This window comes from Ochotona curzoniae, unplaced genomic scaffold (genome assembly GCF_017591425.1).
Source record: "Ochotona curzoniae isolate NIBS_2020 unplaced genomic scaffold, NIBS_Ocur_1.0 contig_3498, whole genome shotgun sequence".
NCBI classification, from domain to species: Eukaryota; Metazoa; Chordata; class Mammalia; order Lagomorpha; family Ochotonidae; genus Ochotona; species Ochotona curzoniae.
This window is the reverse complement of record NW_024465885.1, coordinates 31,827,665-31,845,337: the sequence shown is the minus strand read 5'-3', so window position 1 is coordinate 31,845,337 and position 17,673 is coordinate 31,827,665. Positions and strand designations below refer to the sequence as shown.

At 34.8% G+C, this 17,673-nt stretch overlaps 1 protein-coding gene across 1 annotated transcript in view; it reads left to right on the top strand.

The window, feature by feature from the left end:
- The window catches only part of TMPRSS15 (transmembrane serine protease 15), a 106,107-nt gene that overhangs the window by 60,255 nt on the left and 28,179 nt on the right, over nucleotides 1–17,673 (top strand). The window contains exons 17-18 of the mRNA XM_040980421.1: nucleotides 9,697–9,807; nucleotides 11,035–11,167. Of these exons, the coding sequence (XP_040836355.1) occupies nucleotides 9,697–9,807; nucleotides 11,035–11,167 (244 nt within the window). The remainder of the gene's footprint in view (nucleotides 1–9,696; nucleotides 9,808–11,034; nucleotides 11,168–17,673) is intronic.

Here is a 17,673-nt window from a genome sequence, read left to right as displayed (position 1 = left end):
TACTAGCAGGTGTAAAGATACTGCAACGATTTGTTGACTCGAACAACCTTCTCACCCTATTAATAAAATTATCTCCATAGCAATAATGAGCAGAGGCAAGCAAAATCACAGCCTGCTTTTCATAAAGTATTTTCTATCTGGCACCTATGTATGTATGTGCATATGTAGATACATAAGGAAATGCATATCCTTTGCAAAGTTCAGATGGAATTAAATGACATGTATCTTTGTGAGTAAACTATTTTGAATTTTATGCCTATAAAGTCTTCAAAAAGTTCATAGAAACAAATATTTAGAAATTACTGCATGAATTTCAGTTTTTGTCCAACAAAACAAACTTTAAAAATGTTTTTGTTTATGAGAGAGAAACATGCATAGAGGGATTTACTGCCATTGACTAGCTTGTTCCCCAAATGTCCAAAAGGACCCTTTCTTTTTTGAGAGCGGAAGTTTGAGGACTCAAACAGTGATGCCTACAGGGGATTCAGGCCCCTCAGTTACCATCAATCACTAAGTACCTGATCCAATTTAACTCTTAGCACAATTAACCACAAATTTTTTAAGTACCTTCATATGTGTGTGTATGTGTGCGTATAGAGATCTTTATGTCTATATCTGTATCTATGTCTATCTATCTATAAAGAATTATGGTCTTTATTCTCATACTGTAAATTACAAATGACAGAGGGAAAAACAAGTGGAAAGAGTATATTAGATGGTAAATATGAAGTCTGGAAAAAAGCTCTCCATCAAGGTATTGTAGTAACTGATTTCATCAGATTCTCAGGATGAGAAAGTTATAGCATCAAGGTTGTTGAAAAACATACCAGAAAATTTAAAAACCTCAGTGAGTTGCCATCACACTCTACAATACCTATCATCAGAAATACAAAAAAACAAAACCACAAACTGGTGAAGTGGTTGCAGGGAATACGCTTTTATGTTACCATTGTGGAAAATAGTATGTCATTTCTCAAAAAAAAAAAAAAGAGGTAGATTTACTAAATGATGACCCAGATGTTTGTAAAATTTATTTATAAAAGGTGTCTTCACTAAGTTGTACCTCTTACATAATGTATTTCTCAGCTGATTGCCTATAGCCCTCCACCATGAGTCTCATATTACATGATATCAATGCACTCACCTTACTTCAAGCACACACACATAAATCAAATCAATTTAGCATTCTTTGATCTATAAACCAGCTTTAGAAAATAACAAATGCACAGCTCACATACATTTTTAGGAAGAATTATATTTTGTTCTAATATGAATAATGATACTGCACTCTCAGCTATTGGCCTTCTAGAAAAAAATGATAGGAAAAGAAAAATGTAAGTGAAGACCTAACTGCCACATTTTAGAACCATTAACTTGGATCCTTTGTCTGTTATATTCCTCTATAGAAATACAGGGAACTTACCTCATTTGCCTGTAAGAATTTGTCTCACAATGTTGGCCTTTTCAGAATCAGTTTTATTATTTCTGGGTCAAAGTTTTGCTAACAATACCTTAGAATTTCCCAGAGTGCCTATTTTTTTCTTTATGTTTTCGGCTGACCAAGAAATTATTTTTTTCATTCTCTGAAAAAGTAAATATATATATATATACATATATTCCTGCATCTTTGCTGAAACCAGTGCTTTCAACTCACTTTGAAAGCAACCTTTCTCAGGCTCATCAGAATTCATAGAAAGGGAAAATTTCCTTTCAGAATTGACAACATCTATTTTCATAAAATAAAATATTCAATTTAAATTCCAAATGATATAACTTGTTAATTTTACAATTGAGTCAGTTTCTTTGAAGGGGGAATTCCTAATATTTTTCTATTTCATTCTATCTGTAAGTTAAGCAAAGAAGTAAGAAAGAGGTGAGAATTCATTTAAGAAAAACAAAAAAAAAATCAAATAAAAACTTGAAGAATGTTTAATATTCAACAAGACTTTGAAAAGATAATTGTATTTTTTGACTATGATGTAACACTCCTCTGTGATTAAAAATCACTTCGAACCTCACAAATTGCTACAGTGTCAACATTTCCTCTTTCATCTTTGTTTCTCGGAGATATTTCATATGATAACCCTGAGGCGTTGTGTCTAATGTCTTGTAGATAGATGCCATACCACTTTACTCTCCAACGCTCAAACCATCCTGTGTTTCAAAGGCCAGAAGCATCAATCTATTGACAGCTCAGAATTAAGAATATTTGATCTTTAAGCAAGTGAGTGGTGAAGAAATTTGAAATTAGACCTCCAGGAGCATTTTATATTACAACAAAATAATCCAGTTTTTAAATTTATTGTAGTTTGACTTTTGATTTGATATATTTTTCTGCTAATGCACTCTGATGAGGTAGAAGGTGATGGCTCAAGTATTTCTGTCACTATCATTCAAATGAAAGAGCCAGATTCAATTCCAGACTGAAGCTTACGTTATGGCTCCGCAGCAGGGATTGCAGGCATTTGAGAAGAAAACAAGGGTTGAACCATTTATCTCTCTGTCTCTGTCTTCCAAATATAAATAAATAAACAAACAAATGATCCAAAAACCCAAACAAATGAAATTCAAGAAAACATAGCATAAAAGTAAGATAAAGAAGACCCAGCATGCGATATACTGTTTCTTTAAATTTGCTTGTTCTATAAATACATTTCAGTTCCTACTATCATGTTAAGAAATAAATAATGTACTAGACAGAATCGAAATTTGAGTCTTCCAAGCCTGTGGCTGTATGGGGAATATATTGGGAGTGGATTTTCCTATTTCTTCCTGAGAATGATACAGGTACTATAGATTACATAAGAAGGGGTTGAGTTGTAATTGATGCACTTCTTCACTCCTGAGAATTTCTACACCAAACACTGAAAAGAGATTGTGGATGCGAGGACTTGGTAGCAGAAGCCAATCAAGTCGATAATAGAAAGAGATTGAGCTCATGTATATGGTTACATAAATGTTCTCTTTTGTTGGTCATTTTAGGGAAATATATTGAAATTGTCTTCAGAATGTATGTGCATCTGGTATATTTTAGCCCTTCCATGGCATTCAACTGAAGTGTAATGTATAAGATAACATTATTCGATCTCTTCTTTATAGCATTCTTATTTGCATTGAAGTAAATATAAATAATATGTATATGTATCAAAATATTTCACTTCATAAGCATGTTTCCACTATTTTTATTCCAGGATTCATATTCTTAAAATGAAATTCAATTGTGCTTTTCAGGCATCTGTGGCAGTAGCAGTTGATTAGGGGTTTGAAGTCCTCCCCAAGTTGTGTGCCGTGTACCTTAGAGACCAGGGTAGATCGATTTAACAGCAAGCATTGTTGATTAGACGAGGCAGTGCTATTGGAGATTTCATAAAACAGGAATTGGAAATTTCAATTTTTAGCAATATTTCCTTTTTACTCCCATCACTGCCAGAAAACTATCAGAAATAAAATTTCAGAGTCCACAGAGAATTAAACTGTTCAATTAAAGACTTCTTAATGAAACCAAATCACTGTATGCTGCAAAAAATCAGAGTTAAGTTTATGCATAAGGAAAATTTTCAAAGAGCTTATTGATAGCTCTCTTTAGATTCTTTTTTTTAATTTTCACTTACTTCAACAGTAGATCATTGTGTCCCATTCGGTATTTTTCTTAAAGTTCATTTACATCTCAGAAATAAATTTGATTTGGAGATTTATAGGGTGTACTCCTAATAATTTGGCTAGAGAACAAAAGAGAATTATCTTGACATACTTTTGCATGTTTTGATGCAAAATTTTATTCAGATGTCTACATTTCATTCTATTCAACTTATTTTCTAATTAAATGTTTCTTGACTCACTAACTAAAGAAAAATGATTAAGAATCGATCTTTAATTTTGTTATTCCCATTGAGAATTCATTTGTAATAACTTGTTGAGAATTCATTTTTAATAACTTAAGTAAAATATGAAAACATAAATATTAAAACAATTAGAGGTGACTAACATTTTGTACCTACATCAAGATACTTGATTATGCATATGACATTACAGCTGTGCACTTTTTGAAAGATTTGTTTTTATTGCAAGTCAGATATACAGACATAAAGAAACAGAGAAGAAGATCTTCCATCCATTGATTCACTCCCCAAGTAGCTGCAATGGCTGGAGCTGCATCGTTCCAAAGCCAGGAGCCACGAGCCTCTTCCGGGTCTCCTACTCATTTGCAGGGTCCCAAGGCTTTGGGCCGTCCTCAACTGCTTTCTAAGGTCACAAATAGGGAGCTGAATGTGAAGTAGGCCAACCAGAATTAGAACCAACACCCATATGAGATCCCAGTGTGTGTAAGGCGAGGACATTAGCTGCTAGGCTACCACTCTGGGTCCTGGCCGTGGAAATTTTAAATAAACATATATTAGCATACAAATTGAGAATAGAATATATCAATAACTTTAAGCCAATTTTCTAAAATAAAATTACCCCCAAAAATGAAATATACACTTAGTTACAACATCCAAGTTTATAAAATATATAATTCTATTCACCCATTTGTCACCTCACTAATCTCATTTAAAAGGAGGTTTTTGTAATACATACTGACAACGTTTACAAGAAACTCAAAAATCAGGCCCGGAGCGATAGCATAGTAGTTATGGTCCTCTCCTTGAACGTGCTGGGATACCATATGGGTGCCGGTTCTAATCCTGGCAGCTCCACTTCCCACCCAGCTCCCTGCTTGTGGCCTGGGAAAGCAGTGGAGGACGGCCCAAAGCCTTGGAATCCTGCACCTGTGTGGGAGATCTGCAAAGAAGTTCCTGGCTCCTGGCTTTGGATCGGCATAGCTCCGGCTATTGTGGCCACATGGGGAGTGAATCATTGGACAGAAGATCTTCCTCTCTGTCTCTTCTCCTCTCTGTGCATCTGCCTTTCCAATAAAAATAAATAAATCTTTAAAAAAAGAGACTCAAAAATCAATTGTATTTTAACATATGTAACCTACTTTTCTCAGTGTTTGTAAACTTAGCCAGGCACTGCTCATAGAAATATTTTTTATTAAAGTAAAATTTTACAAAATGTAGATTTTTAATGTTTAAAATATACAAAGAACCTAATTATAATTGTAAGAAGCAAGAAAATATCAACTTGATTTGATAAGTCCTTTATTGAGTTACAAAATAACTGTTCTAAAACTAGAAATGCTAATGGAAAATGCTGGCCCAAAAGATGATCTTTAACATTGTCATCTTTGCTACTGTGTGCTCACATTAAACTCAACACACTTTACTATTTTACATATACATTCATAATATTCTGATACTGAAAAGCAGTATTTATATCCCATTTGATTATAAAGAAAATAGAATCTTATTATAACTGATATATTTCCCTGAAGTCAAAAAAATGGCTAAGATACAAATCAAAGGAGTTCAGAATCCATGTTTTTCAAATGCTTTTCAAAGAAAGATAGCAAGTAAATTTTATCACTATAATTCATAAAAATAGCTTGTGTTTTTCAAACTACTAGAATTATCATCAGCCAATTGGCTTAAATAAAAAATATGTTTTCCTAAAATCATATATGTGTTTTGTATATTTTCTGTTTTGCCATGGCCCAACCATATAATGATAATAAATATGACATTATGGATGTTACAGCTAATATAATGTACACTCCTTTTAAAAATGATTTGCCTCAATACAAGCATACATAGAAAGCTCTATTTGTCTCCATCTATCTTATTTCAAATATCTCCGCTCCCTGAATATTTAGACAATGTTTTTCACTTTTCCACTTACTTCAGGCACTTAATTATCTGAACAGTATAATCAACATATGATTCTTTTTTGAGTATGCATTTATTTGAGAGACTCAGAGACAGTGAAAAACTAACAGACACAAAGAGAGAAATCTCTTATCCTGCAATTCACTCCCAGAATGCCACAATGATCAACAGTTGGTCTGGCCATTACTAGGGAACTGAATGTTGTTCTCCCATGTTGGTGCCAAGAACTCAATTACCTGAGCCATTATTACTCCCTTTCCAAATGTACATTAGCATGAAGTGAAATCACAATTTATAACTTTATATATGACCCAGGGATGCAAGAATGGGACTTAGACTGGCCTGGTGGGATGGATCAGTGGCTAAATCCTCACCTTGCAAATGAAGGGATCCCATGTTGATACCGGTGTGTGTCCCTGGTGCTCCACTTCCCATCCAGCTCCTTGCTTATCACCTGGAAAAACAACATAAGATGGTCTAAAGCCTTAGGATCATGCGCCCATATGGGAGATGCAAAAGAAGCTCCTGGCTCCTGGCTTTGTATCTGCTCAACTCCAGCAATTGCAGCCACTTGGCCCATGAGCCCAGCAGATGGAAGATTTTTCTTCCATCTCTTAAGAGAGAGAGAAAAAAAAAAATATATATATATATATAGGACTTAGGAATACTAACCATGAGATGAAACATCTGCCTCAAGACTCATATTTTTTAAATTGTTTGTTACTATTTATTTTATTTAAAACCCATTTGAGACAGGTACTGATATTCCATCCTCTTTCATCCACTACCCAAACGTAAGTAAAATCAGGATCCTTGAACTAGAGTTGCTTTTCCCTCTTGGATAGCAGAGACCTGTATGCTTGAGCCATCATTTTCTGCCTGTTCAGGGTATACATCAGCAGAAAGCCAGAACCAGAGAGGAGCTTAAACATACTTGGAGTGAACATGTTTAAGCTCCCCTCTGGTTCTGAAACGCTGCACCAACCATTTACCTTAACATCCACTTTTAAGTGCTAAAATGCGCAGTCAAGTACAGCCTAAAAATGTTCATACCCATCTCTTCCAGGCCTCTTTCATTCTTGATTAGGAAATATACTTTGACCTAAAAGCTTCAGACAGAAAATTATGGAAATACTGCCTTTGTTTCATTTTCTACATTTTTTTCTCATTTTCTCATAGCTCTAATGTTGGAACTCATATATTAAGGAAAAGTTTATCATAATATACATTTTTTTGGCTACTACTGAATTATAGCTGTCTTCTGGCCAGGTTTGTATATAACACGATTGTGGATCCTTGGAAGCACTCCCCCACCCACCTTTCCCCAGACTATTTTTGTGCAGGCACGGATAGTATCCATCCACTGCAAATATGATTCCTGATCTTCCTGTTGAGCGCCTAGTGACCATCACATTTCCATTTCTTTGTGCTGGAGCCCAATTGTCCTGGCAAGCAGCTGCCATTTCATTCTTTCCCAATGTCTAAATGGCCAGATTTCTTACTTCTGTATTCATTATGTAGAAGTTGATTACAAATCAATCATTTGACTGCAAACTTATGGAAATTAAATGTACCACAGCTCATTAAATTTTTATCTGTACTTTAATTAACCCATCATTTTCCTAAAAATAAGTAATAAAATCAATTTCCTGGGTTTTGACTGATGTGATTTATCATGATTTGGAATGAATGGGATGGCATCAGATTGGACTAGACTGGACTGGGCTGGGGTGTGTCAGAAACGAATAGAATAGAACTGAACCAGATAGGCTAGTATAGAAGCAAACTGATTTTACACACACACACACACACACACACACACACACACAATACTTCCAGTGATATCCAGTCCATTGTCCCAAAGTTAAGGTTTAAGGTTTAAAATCTCTTCTGCTCTCATTAAACAGAAAACTCCAGGACTAGTTCCACTGAAGCATTGTCCCTTGTAACTGATAGGATATTTTCAGTACGCATAGAATAAGATTCCAGCAGGAAATGGGATGCTAGCCTCACTTTTAGGCTACTTGGCATGGATTTTTCTCTGAAAGCCTTCCACAAATAACTGGGGGACAATATCATTACCCCATGGACCATATAAGAACAGTCTTTCTCAAGTACTTTATTCTTTTGCTTTTTTTTTTTTAAGAAAAACAATCTGAACTTCCTGGGTACATATTATAAGTATTTAAAATTGCTATACAAGTTGTTTTTCCTTTATAGGTAAATGTGATGTTATTTTTAGCAGCACTATATTGTGACAGTATTTATCAATGCTGTCAGATCTGAAACTGCAAACCAGATTATAACACAAGAATAATGATTTTTTGAGTAGCATTACAATCTATTATCATTAATTGAGAAAGTCCAGAAGATTGTTGCAATTTATTTGAGGAAGAATTTGAATTTAAACTCCATCCCCTTCAAAGTAACATAAAATCACACTATAAAAAAGTTACATTACAGAATTGATTAATATTCACTAATAGTTTCCTTGATAGTCTTTTTGCTTTCCCATAATGATTGTCCATGAAGTGTGTAAGGAATGAAACATTAAACCTATCCATACTCAGCCACTATCTCCTCACAGAATCCCAAACATATGTGTTCCCTAAAAGTGTTCTTGGTATCCTTACATGTTTTAGCTGTTGTTCCTGAGTCATGACCACAATATACTTTGAGGGAACAATCTCCCCCACAGTCTCAGTGGTATGACGGTCCTCCAGAACAAAGTACTTAAGAAAAACTCCAGGTAACAGTATCCCCTACTTCATCTAAACAGTGAATATTTCCAGTTGGCTTCTTTTTGTGCAATTCACATTCTGGAAACAACTACCAAGTGTCCAGATCTGTGGAGTTACTTTTTATCAAACCTCTTCATTTTGTTTTATTTTTGATGGTGTTTGCATAGCTGATCAGGATGGGAAGGATTGAGGGTTAGGGAAAGCAGGTGAAACCACTGTTTCCAAACTTACTTTTTCCTCCTCCCATATCAGGGGAGACCCAACCTCCCAACCACCACAACACACAGGGATTGGCCACCTAACATCAACCCAAGATCCAATGTTGTGCATGTTCCAAGGGTTTTGCTTACATGGATTTGGTTGTTCTGAAATACAGTCAATCTTACATTCTAAGGATGAAGAAGTCCTTCCAAGGTCCATTGGCAGTCACAGTTCATCCTAGAGTCTCCATGTGCTCGGATGTTTGCTGTCATGACTTAACTGGGATAGTTGTCCAATTTGTTCTGCCTTCTTTCCTCTGCTTTAGTACCAGATATCCTCTCCTCTCCAGGTCACAGTAGGCTGTCATATACTCCAAATGTGAATTTCTTCATTTTTTTCCCTCAATTTCTCTGTCAAACACATTCCCTTGCTTCCAACACTACTCTACTTGCTTGGAATTCCACTTCAAGCTATTGTTGTCACTTCACTGCTATTGAAGATGTTCTGTTTCTTAGTCATTTCTCTTCCCCAGCTGGTCAACTTTTAATTTAATCCACTGCTTTAACCTAATCCATCTAGTTCACATTTCTATGCAACAAATATTTGGAAAACACTTGGGCCAATGGGATGCTCCATACTTGAGCATAATTACAGTGGCCATTGCCTGTAAATTAATTACAGTGGAGAAATTTGTTGAAGAGACACACAGATGAACATTGTGAGTTGTATCCAAAATCTCACAGTCCTCTATTGGAATTGCCCACAATACTTTAATGTAGAAGTTGATTGCAGTTTTATCCACATTCCTTACAGTTACATAAATACCTTTGGTAATATTTCTGAGGCATTCTAATAAAGTGTTGACACTGTTCCGTGTCACCACTGGCTTCACCATGGTTTGTGGCAACATCTAGATTTCCAAAGGGAGGAGTAAGAAGGAATCAGCTTGTATTTTCTTTTTTCCTATAAGATGTCCATTTCTTTCTCCACAGAGCCCTGTCAGGAGGACAGTTTTCAGTGTGAAAGTGGGGAGTGCATTCCATCAGTGAATCTCTGTGATGGTCACCCACACTGTACTGATGGCTCGGATGAAGCACAATGTGGTATGTCTGATACAGATGAAACATCTGTGTCACTTGTTCTTCCTTTACATTTGGATTCCAAAAATGGGAAAGGAGGACTCATTGTATTTATCAGGACTGTGTTCATGGTTGAAATGTGAATATTTTCTGGCAATTTGGCTTCTGTCTCCTCACTCTGATTAGGAGAAAGTCAACATGCAGATCTCTATGTTTGATTCATCTCTTTTGGGATACATTTAATAACTGAAATTTCAGATTTTCTTAGAATATATTAAGATGGAAATTGAAATATAATTTTGTTAGACTTAATTCTGCTCTTTCACATAACTGTATGATTGAAAAGCTACAGATATGCAAGTTCAAAATGCATTAATACATCAAAAAAACCCAGAAAATCTAGTTCTTCAAAAATAGCATATACTATAAATCTCAAAAGGAATGAAAACTCAAGAAAAAAAAAAACCTAGTTGGCATTTTTCACCTCTATTTCCTTCAAAATGGATATAACATGATACGAAATTTGGCAAAAGCTGAACATCAAAAGAGTAACCACAAAGTAAATAAATTCTAGAATAAGAAGAAACTAAAGATATACTTTTCCTGATTAACTCCATTTTCAGTTTATTTATTTACTTATTTATTTGTTTAGTTATACTAATACATGAACTTGTGATTTTTTTCAATTTTTTATAGTTATTTGAAAGGGAAAGGTCTAAACCACCATATATATATTTTAAGTCAGGTGTTATAATATACTGTAAAAAAAAACAATCACCCCCATACCCTATAACAACACTGCATGTTTATATTAGAGACCACCACTTACTTATCAATTTAGTTTTAAATGAACTTATGCATGATGGAATATCTATATTGTGTATTTGTAACTTTCCCAATGTGTTTTTCAAAATTTTATTTTACATTGACAAATTGTAGATGCCTGTATTTATGGGGAACAAAGTGACAATGATATTACTGTGCACATATACAATGTGGAATGTTAAGTTCATGTCTATTAGCTTATCAGTTACCTCAGACTGTGTCTTTTTCGGTATTTAAATTTTTTAAAAAATGTATTGTCTTAGTAGTGTTTCAGTATGCAATGCTTTTATATTACCTGTGGTATTATTATGCACAGTAGATGTCAGAACTATTCCTGCCATTCACCTGACCTTTGTATCTTAGATCAGCATCTTCCATTTACTGCCACACTCTGGTCCCTGATACCACTCTACTCTGCATTTGCAGTGCGTCTTATCAATGGCACAACAAACTATGATGGTTTGGTACAGTTCAGGATCCAGAGTGTATGGCACATAGCTTGTGCTGACAACTGGACGACCCAGATTTCAAATGATGTTTGTCAGTTGCTTGGACTAGGGTAAGTAATTTTGCCGAGGCTGCCTTTAAGAGATTTTTAATCTTCTCTTATTAACAAATTGTTTTACTGTGAAATTCAGTATTCATCAGATTTATGAATTATGAAATACACATGAACAAAAACAATAGCGTAAGTCCATGTTTACACCCAACTTAAAATAGTAACCCTACCAATAACCTTTTAGAAATAACATATGAATATATATATCTTTTTTATAAGTGACACATGAGTACTATATCCAGGGCAGGCACTGCAGTGCAACAGCTAAAATACTACTTTGGACTATCACATCCCATTTAGAAATGAAAACACAATTCAAGTTCTAGTGCCTCTTTCCAATCAGGATTCTGCTAACATCCACTCTGAGATGCTGCTGCTGATGTCCATAATAATTGAGTCCACCTCACCTATGTTGAAGATCTAGATGAATGTCCTGCCTCTCAGGTTTGCTCTGGGATGGACCTAATTATTTCAGGCATGTTGGGAATGAATCAGAGGATGGAAAGATTTTTTTTTCTCACCCTGTTTCCCTCTCTGTCTCTCTCTGCTCTGCCTGTCATATAAACAACAGATAAAACTTCAAAATTGTGCTATTTTGTGCACCATACATGAACATTTTCATGTTTTTACATATTATCTAGATAACCAATTATGAAAAGCAATCATTTCTGTACATATAACGTAGTTGATTCAAGAACTCTCATGGATAGCAAAACCCATAGCTATCCATCTTATGTAAGTCCTAGTATTTGAATAGAATGTCTTAGTGTTTGAACATACTCTAGGAACATCCTTGCATACTGTAACACATCTCTACATTAGTTACAATACCTGACAAGTGAAAATGATTACGAGTACTGAATATGTAGCATTATTTGGGGGATAATGACAAGATGCAATGTCTTTAGACATTCAGTACAGACACAAATGGTTTTTACAAATACTTACTATTTTCAATTGTTTTACTTTAGCAGTAAAGATCCTACAAACATGGAGTACTGACTGTATTCCATTTTGTGTTGTATTCTAAAACACCTAGCAAATCTCTAGGATATTGTAGACTGTATTTATACACATGCACACATATACATGTGGATATGTATTCGTACACATTTCTACATATGTGTACATTTATTTTTGCCCCGTGTTTATACAAGTTCTTCTGAATAAAATTTAGTTGCACACCTGTTGTATGATACAAAGCTTTAAGATTTTCTCAAGAAGGGTAGAGCAGTGAGTGAAAATTTTACTTAATAACACCAAAAATATGTTATATCACCTCAGGGAAAGTCACAGTATATTACATAAAATATGTAAGTTAATCATACTTCTTTTTGCCTTTATATCTCAAAAATAATGAAGGAAAATGGAAAGTAATATTTAATAGTAATTTATTTCTGTTGTTTTATAATTAGTTAATTCTAACCATTCTAGTTATTTTGCATTCATGATTTTGAAGATATAGATTCTGAAATCGATTAGATCTCACATGCAGACTTTTTATCACTCATAGCAATATGTCATTTACTAAGTTTTTTATATTAATTTATAAGGTCTATAAAGTCATCAACCATATATTTTGTATTCATTATTACCTTGATAACATCAAAGCTAATTATTATCTTATAAAATATGTGTTACATCATTGTTCATTGAAACAATGATTCTTTATGTTATCAAGGATTTTCAAAGAGTTTCTGGAGAACAGAGCATATATAACATGAGAATAGATAATTCTTTTTGTAGTAATTGTCATACATTTGCTGTGTTAATAAACTTTAATGTGTTGGTAAATTCCTTTTTTATAAAAAGTTCAGCAAAATGTGTATTATGAATATGCTATACAGGAATTTTTTAATGCTTTGCATTTAAATAACTTATCCCTTAATTTCTTTTTTATACTATCTTTCAAGTGCCCTAGTACTTGAAGATGTACATTTAAATATAGATACACCTAGCTACTTAGTTATACCTCAAATGCTATCCAGCTATGTCATCATCTGTATAATCTTTGCTTTCTTTCTAAAATGACAATTGATTTCTAATTTCTTCTAAAAGTTTTAAAGTTAGAAAGGAAAATAAGCCACGCATTACTAAGTTATATGTATCTTTCCTATTTGGTAGTTATTGTTCCATTTGTAACAACAGCAAAGTCAAAGATAGCTTACTGTTTTCTTTGCAAGAAGTTTTTCCCATGAATAGTAGTTTGCAAAATAAAATTTTCATACTACACAAAGATTTTAAGATGTGTTTCAAAATACTTTTTAAAAGTATTTTAAGAGCTAAAAGTATACATTCACAACAAAAAGCATTAGGTGCAGTGGCTAAGTTTCCTTTCCTAATCCATCAAGACTGTTTAATTTGTAGTGGAATGAAGAGTTCAGTTGTGTTCTACAACCAATAGATATCTGTTGAGTGAGACTTGGAACTGTTTCTATTTAGAATATACTGAATTTGTGAGATAAAGGAAACCAGAAGCTTTCAACTTAATTGTAAGAAATTAATTGCCTCACTGCTGACACTCTCAGCATGACTTCCAGGAATATTCCTGTGGAGAAATGGTTGTACATGGTCGTTGGATACTACCTCGCTGTTAGTATAAAACTGAACATTTCCAGAAAAAGTCTTGAACAGGATGGTTTGCAGAAGAAATAATAGTTTTGATATTTGATATCGCTTAAGCTGATAGCTTTTTATTCTGACTTCAGCCAATGCATGAGTATGTAGCATTGATTTTTAGTTTTTACATTAATGGTGATTAATTCACTACTGAAGTTTGTAGAGATGAGCAACTAGGAAGTCATTTGCTTCTAGTGCCAAAGTACTTAAGAATGCTGAGAAGCTGTTTAACAGATTCTCAAACTCTGTGAAGATCAGATCGAAGCGATCTGACTTGAGCTTGTTTCCATCAGTGATACAGCTGGAACGTTCTGGGTGAATGGTTTTCTCTACCTAGCAGCTCTGTGTGCTGATCCACCACCTTTCTAAATATCCTGAAATGATTATATACATAGGCACTTTTGCATTGTTTTGGGGAAACTTAACTATATATTTTTTGAAGATTATGGGGTTAAGACAAATCATTTATTTGCAAGGCCAAATTGGTCAATATTTTATTGATGGGTACTATTATTTCAGCGTTTTTAATGACATCTCAAGGGTAGAAGCATAGATCTGGGTGCTCCCATGGCATATTGTGTTGCAAAGGAAACAGATCTTTATTTCATTTCATTAGCATATGATAAACATATTATGTTAGTTAGTCCTGGGTCATAAATGTAAACATTAGTGATATAATATGTTCTATGAATTAGTAACACTTAATATTCACTTTAAATGCTTATGTGTAAGGGATTGATAAATAGAAAACTAAATAATGAAATCAATGAGGAGAAACATTTTGGTCATGTTACAGAAGAGTTAGAAAACTGGCGCATCCTAAATGTGTGAAAGATGATTCCATAGCACTTTGTAATATTTACTTACATGGTTGTTTTTCCCCAATCAGAATTTACTCTGATTTCCTGACTTCATTTCCTATGGTCCGTTGTCTTTCCAGTTATAGATAGGGACAAAGAACCAGATTTGCTTTTTAGTGTTAAAATTGCAAAATAATACATCCCACTGCCTTCAGCACAGTGTTCCTGATGAAGGTCAGACACTTACTTTCTTCAGAAATGAGTCAGGTAATCTCTGCAAAGACTTTCATCCTTGGGCCTATGCTTATTAAACAGTCTCCACAGTTCTCTAGTAATTGAAAGAAAGTTAGAGCTTTAATGAGAATTTGTCTAGACCGGTGTATGGTGACTGAAAGTAAACTTAGTTTAAATGATGTGTGTTTGGTACAGTGAAAAGTAATTTAGGAGTCAATTTATTAAAAAGGAACTGTAGTCTCTCAGGATTATTTATGCAGATAGGGTACAAAATGTAATTCCCTACAGATTATCGTAAATCATAAGAGGCAGATTTCATCAGCCTTTCCTTCTTTTATATTTAAGATTCTCATTCCCTGCCATTTATAGTATGCATAAATAAGAGGTACTTAATGTGTTTAGTCAAAGTGTGAAACAAAACATTTTATATTGATGCAAGGATAAATGTTAAAGAAATTCAAAATATTATTTAAATAATTTTCCTAGGAAAGTACTGTAACCTATAACTGACCTAATACACAAATGTAGCTGACTTGAGTTGCTCAGCCTTCAAAACTAGAAATAGTCAACTCCATAAACATTTAAAGATTGTAGGAAATATAGTATGTTAAAATATGAGTTAAATGTTTGTACCTAGTAAGGTAGCTTATATAGTCCTGGAATTGACCATGTAACCTATGTTGCATCCAGTTAAGCTGCCCCTTGTGACTTCTGCATCCCCCAGTGCTCCCTGAAAATATGCCCAGGATGGCAGCAGAATGTCCAATGTATGGGCCTTGCCATATACATGGAAACCCAGATAACATTCCTGGATCCTGGCTTCAGTCTTTCTAGCAATGACTGTTAAGGCCATTTGAGAAGTAAACTAATGACAGAATAGTAAACATATGATATGGTAATGCATTTGTTAAACTTAGATAGGGCATACTGGTTGTTAAAATAATTAATGTAGAAACAAAGGTTAACATGAATTCTTGCGAACCACCTGGAGCTCTTGGGTGCTGGTCTGGTGTGACACTGGATTCTAGAGAATTCTGGGCTGCTTCACTCCTGAGCAGGAGACTCAATGGGAAGTGGTAGACCCCATAGTTCTCTGCCTTCAGCGGCAGTCAAATCTCCAGTGATCTCTTTTGCGCTTGAGATGTGATCTTGGGTGTCCTTCTTGACAGTCCTTGGCAAAGAAACCTGCTGCTTCTGCAGTGAAAGCTCTCGGGAGGCCTTTGAGGGTCTCAAGGGGACTACGATTACAAACCTCTTCTTGCCCTCCTGCTCTTTTAAGAGAGTCCCTCCTGGTCTAGGATAAAAGACCATGTGACCACCTTTAAGATGTTGTGAGGGTCCCACTCTAAGAGTCTATGGCTTTTTTCTTCATGTCCAGAGCAGTTAAGAATCTGTCATTTACAAATCACCTCCTTCTCATAGAGTTAGGATCTAGCTGAGCATTTTAAGATCTCTCCCAAACATTCTAAATCAGGAGGTTTCTCTGTGGCTCTATCAGAGATTTATTTAATTCAGGAGGTCAAGAACAGTTACTGAGACTTACACACCAATCCTTTGAGGTTCGCCATGTCACCCAGTGCTGGGAGGGCTGGCCTCCTCCTCTTCCATTGTTTCCTTGAGGGTGGGTCTTCCACAGCCAGATTCTAATGTTGCCTTGTTGGAGGGTTATCCTCTGCTAGACAGAGTCCAGTGCTTGACATTATGGGCAGGCACCCACACAAGCAGCAGCTCAGTTTCTGGGAAAACATATGCAAACCCTCTTCCTGCTTGCAGTAACACGTGAGGACCTCTACACCTCTGGGTGACAAGGTCCCTCCATTGAACCAAAGGCATCTGCATTGGGCCTGAAAATAGCCTCCAGTAACGCACAGCTGACAGCTCACCACTAGACAACAGCTGAAGAAAATTTAAGGTCAATAAGGCCAAATCAATGCATTCATGGGGGCTAGGTAGTATATTTCCCCCTCTGCTTTTCAAGCATTTTCTTAAGATCTTGGTGTCTTCTTTTTAACTATACCCTCACCTTAAGGATTGTAAGGGAGGGCTCAGATATGAGTCACCAGTTTACTTACTCTTAGGAACAGTATAAAGTGAAAACTATCAAATAATAGCCTTAGGAAACTCTTACCAAAAGACCTATTGTCCGTTATAAGTGAAACAGGGGCATAGGCTAACAATTAAACCACATTGTAAATTTGTTGGATCAGTAAACTTAAATATAAATGTATCAATGACTTAATATATTTTAAACACAGCCTATTCATAATTAAAGTTACATAAATCAAAGACATCGGTTAATTAGTAAGCTTACTTACGGACAAAGTAAATGAAATTGTAGCATCAGTTTAAAATTATTTAAATACTTTAAAAAATAACAAATTGATTAGAATTGCTTGCTATTTCTAGCAACATAAGCTCACTATACTTTTTCAGATGCTTTACAAAAGTAGGTAGAATAAGGTACAAAACTTGCAAGCCAATAAAAACAGATTGTAACACATGGTAACAACTTCAAACATCTCTTACAAAAGACAAACATTAAAAGAAACACATGTGAACACACATACACTTTTGGAAATTTAAAAAAATATATCCACCAAGCTTGGTAGTAGCAGTCTTTACTAGAAATTAGTAACTGACAAAGATGTGTTATTCCAGAATGATTCAAAGTCCTTGGAAAAATAGTTATTGTTATAAAATCCCTTCAACAAGCTGAAAATTTAAAGTTAATCTTCCTAGTAATGTAATTATCCTGATAATATGTGGCAAATAACCAGATACAACTGTAGAACCTAACAGTCAAAAGCATGCAAACCCAAACCAAACCCTTACAACTCCATGGGCATACAAAAC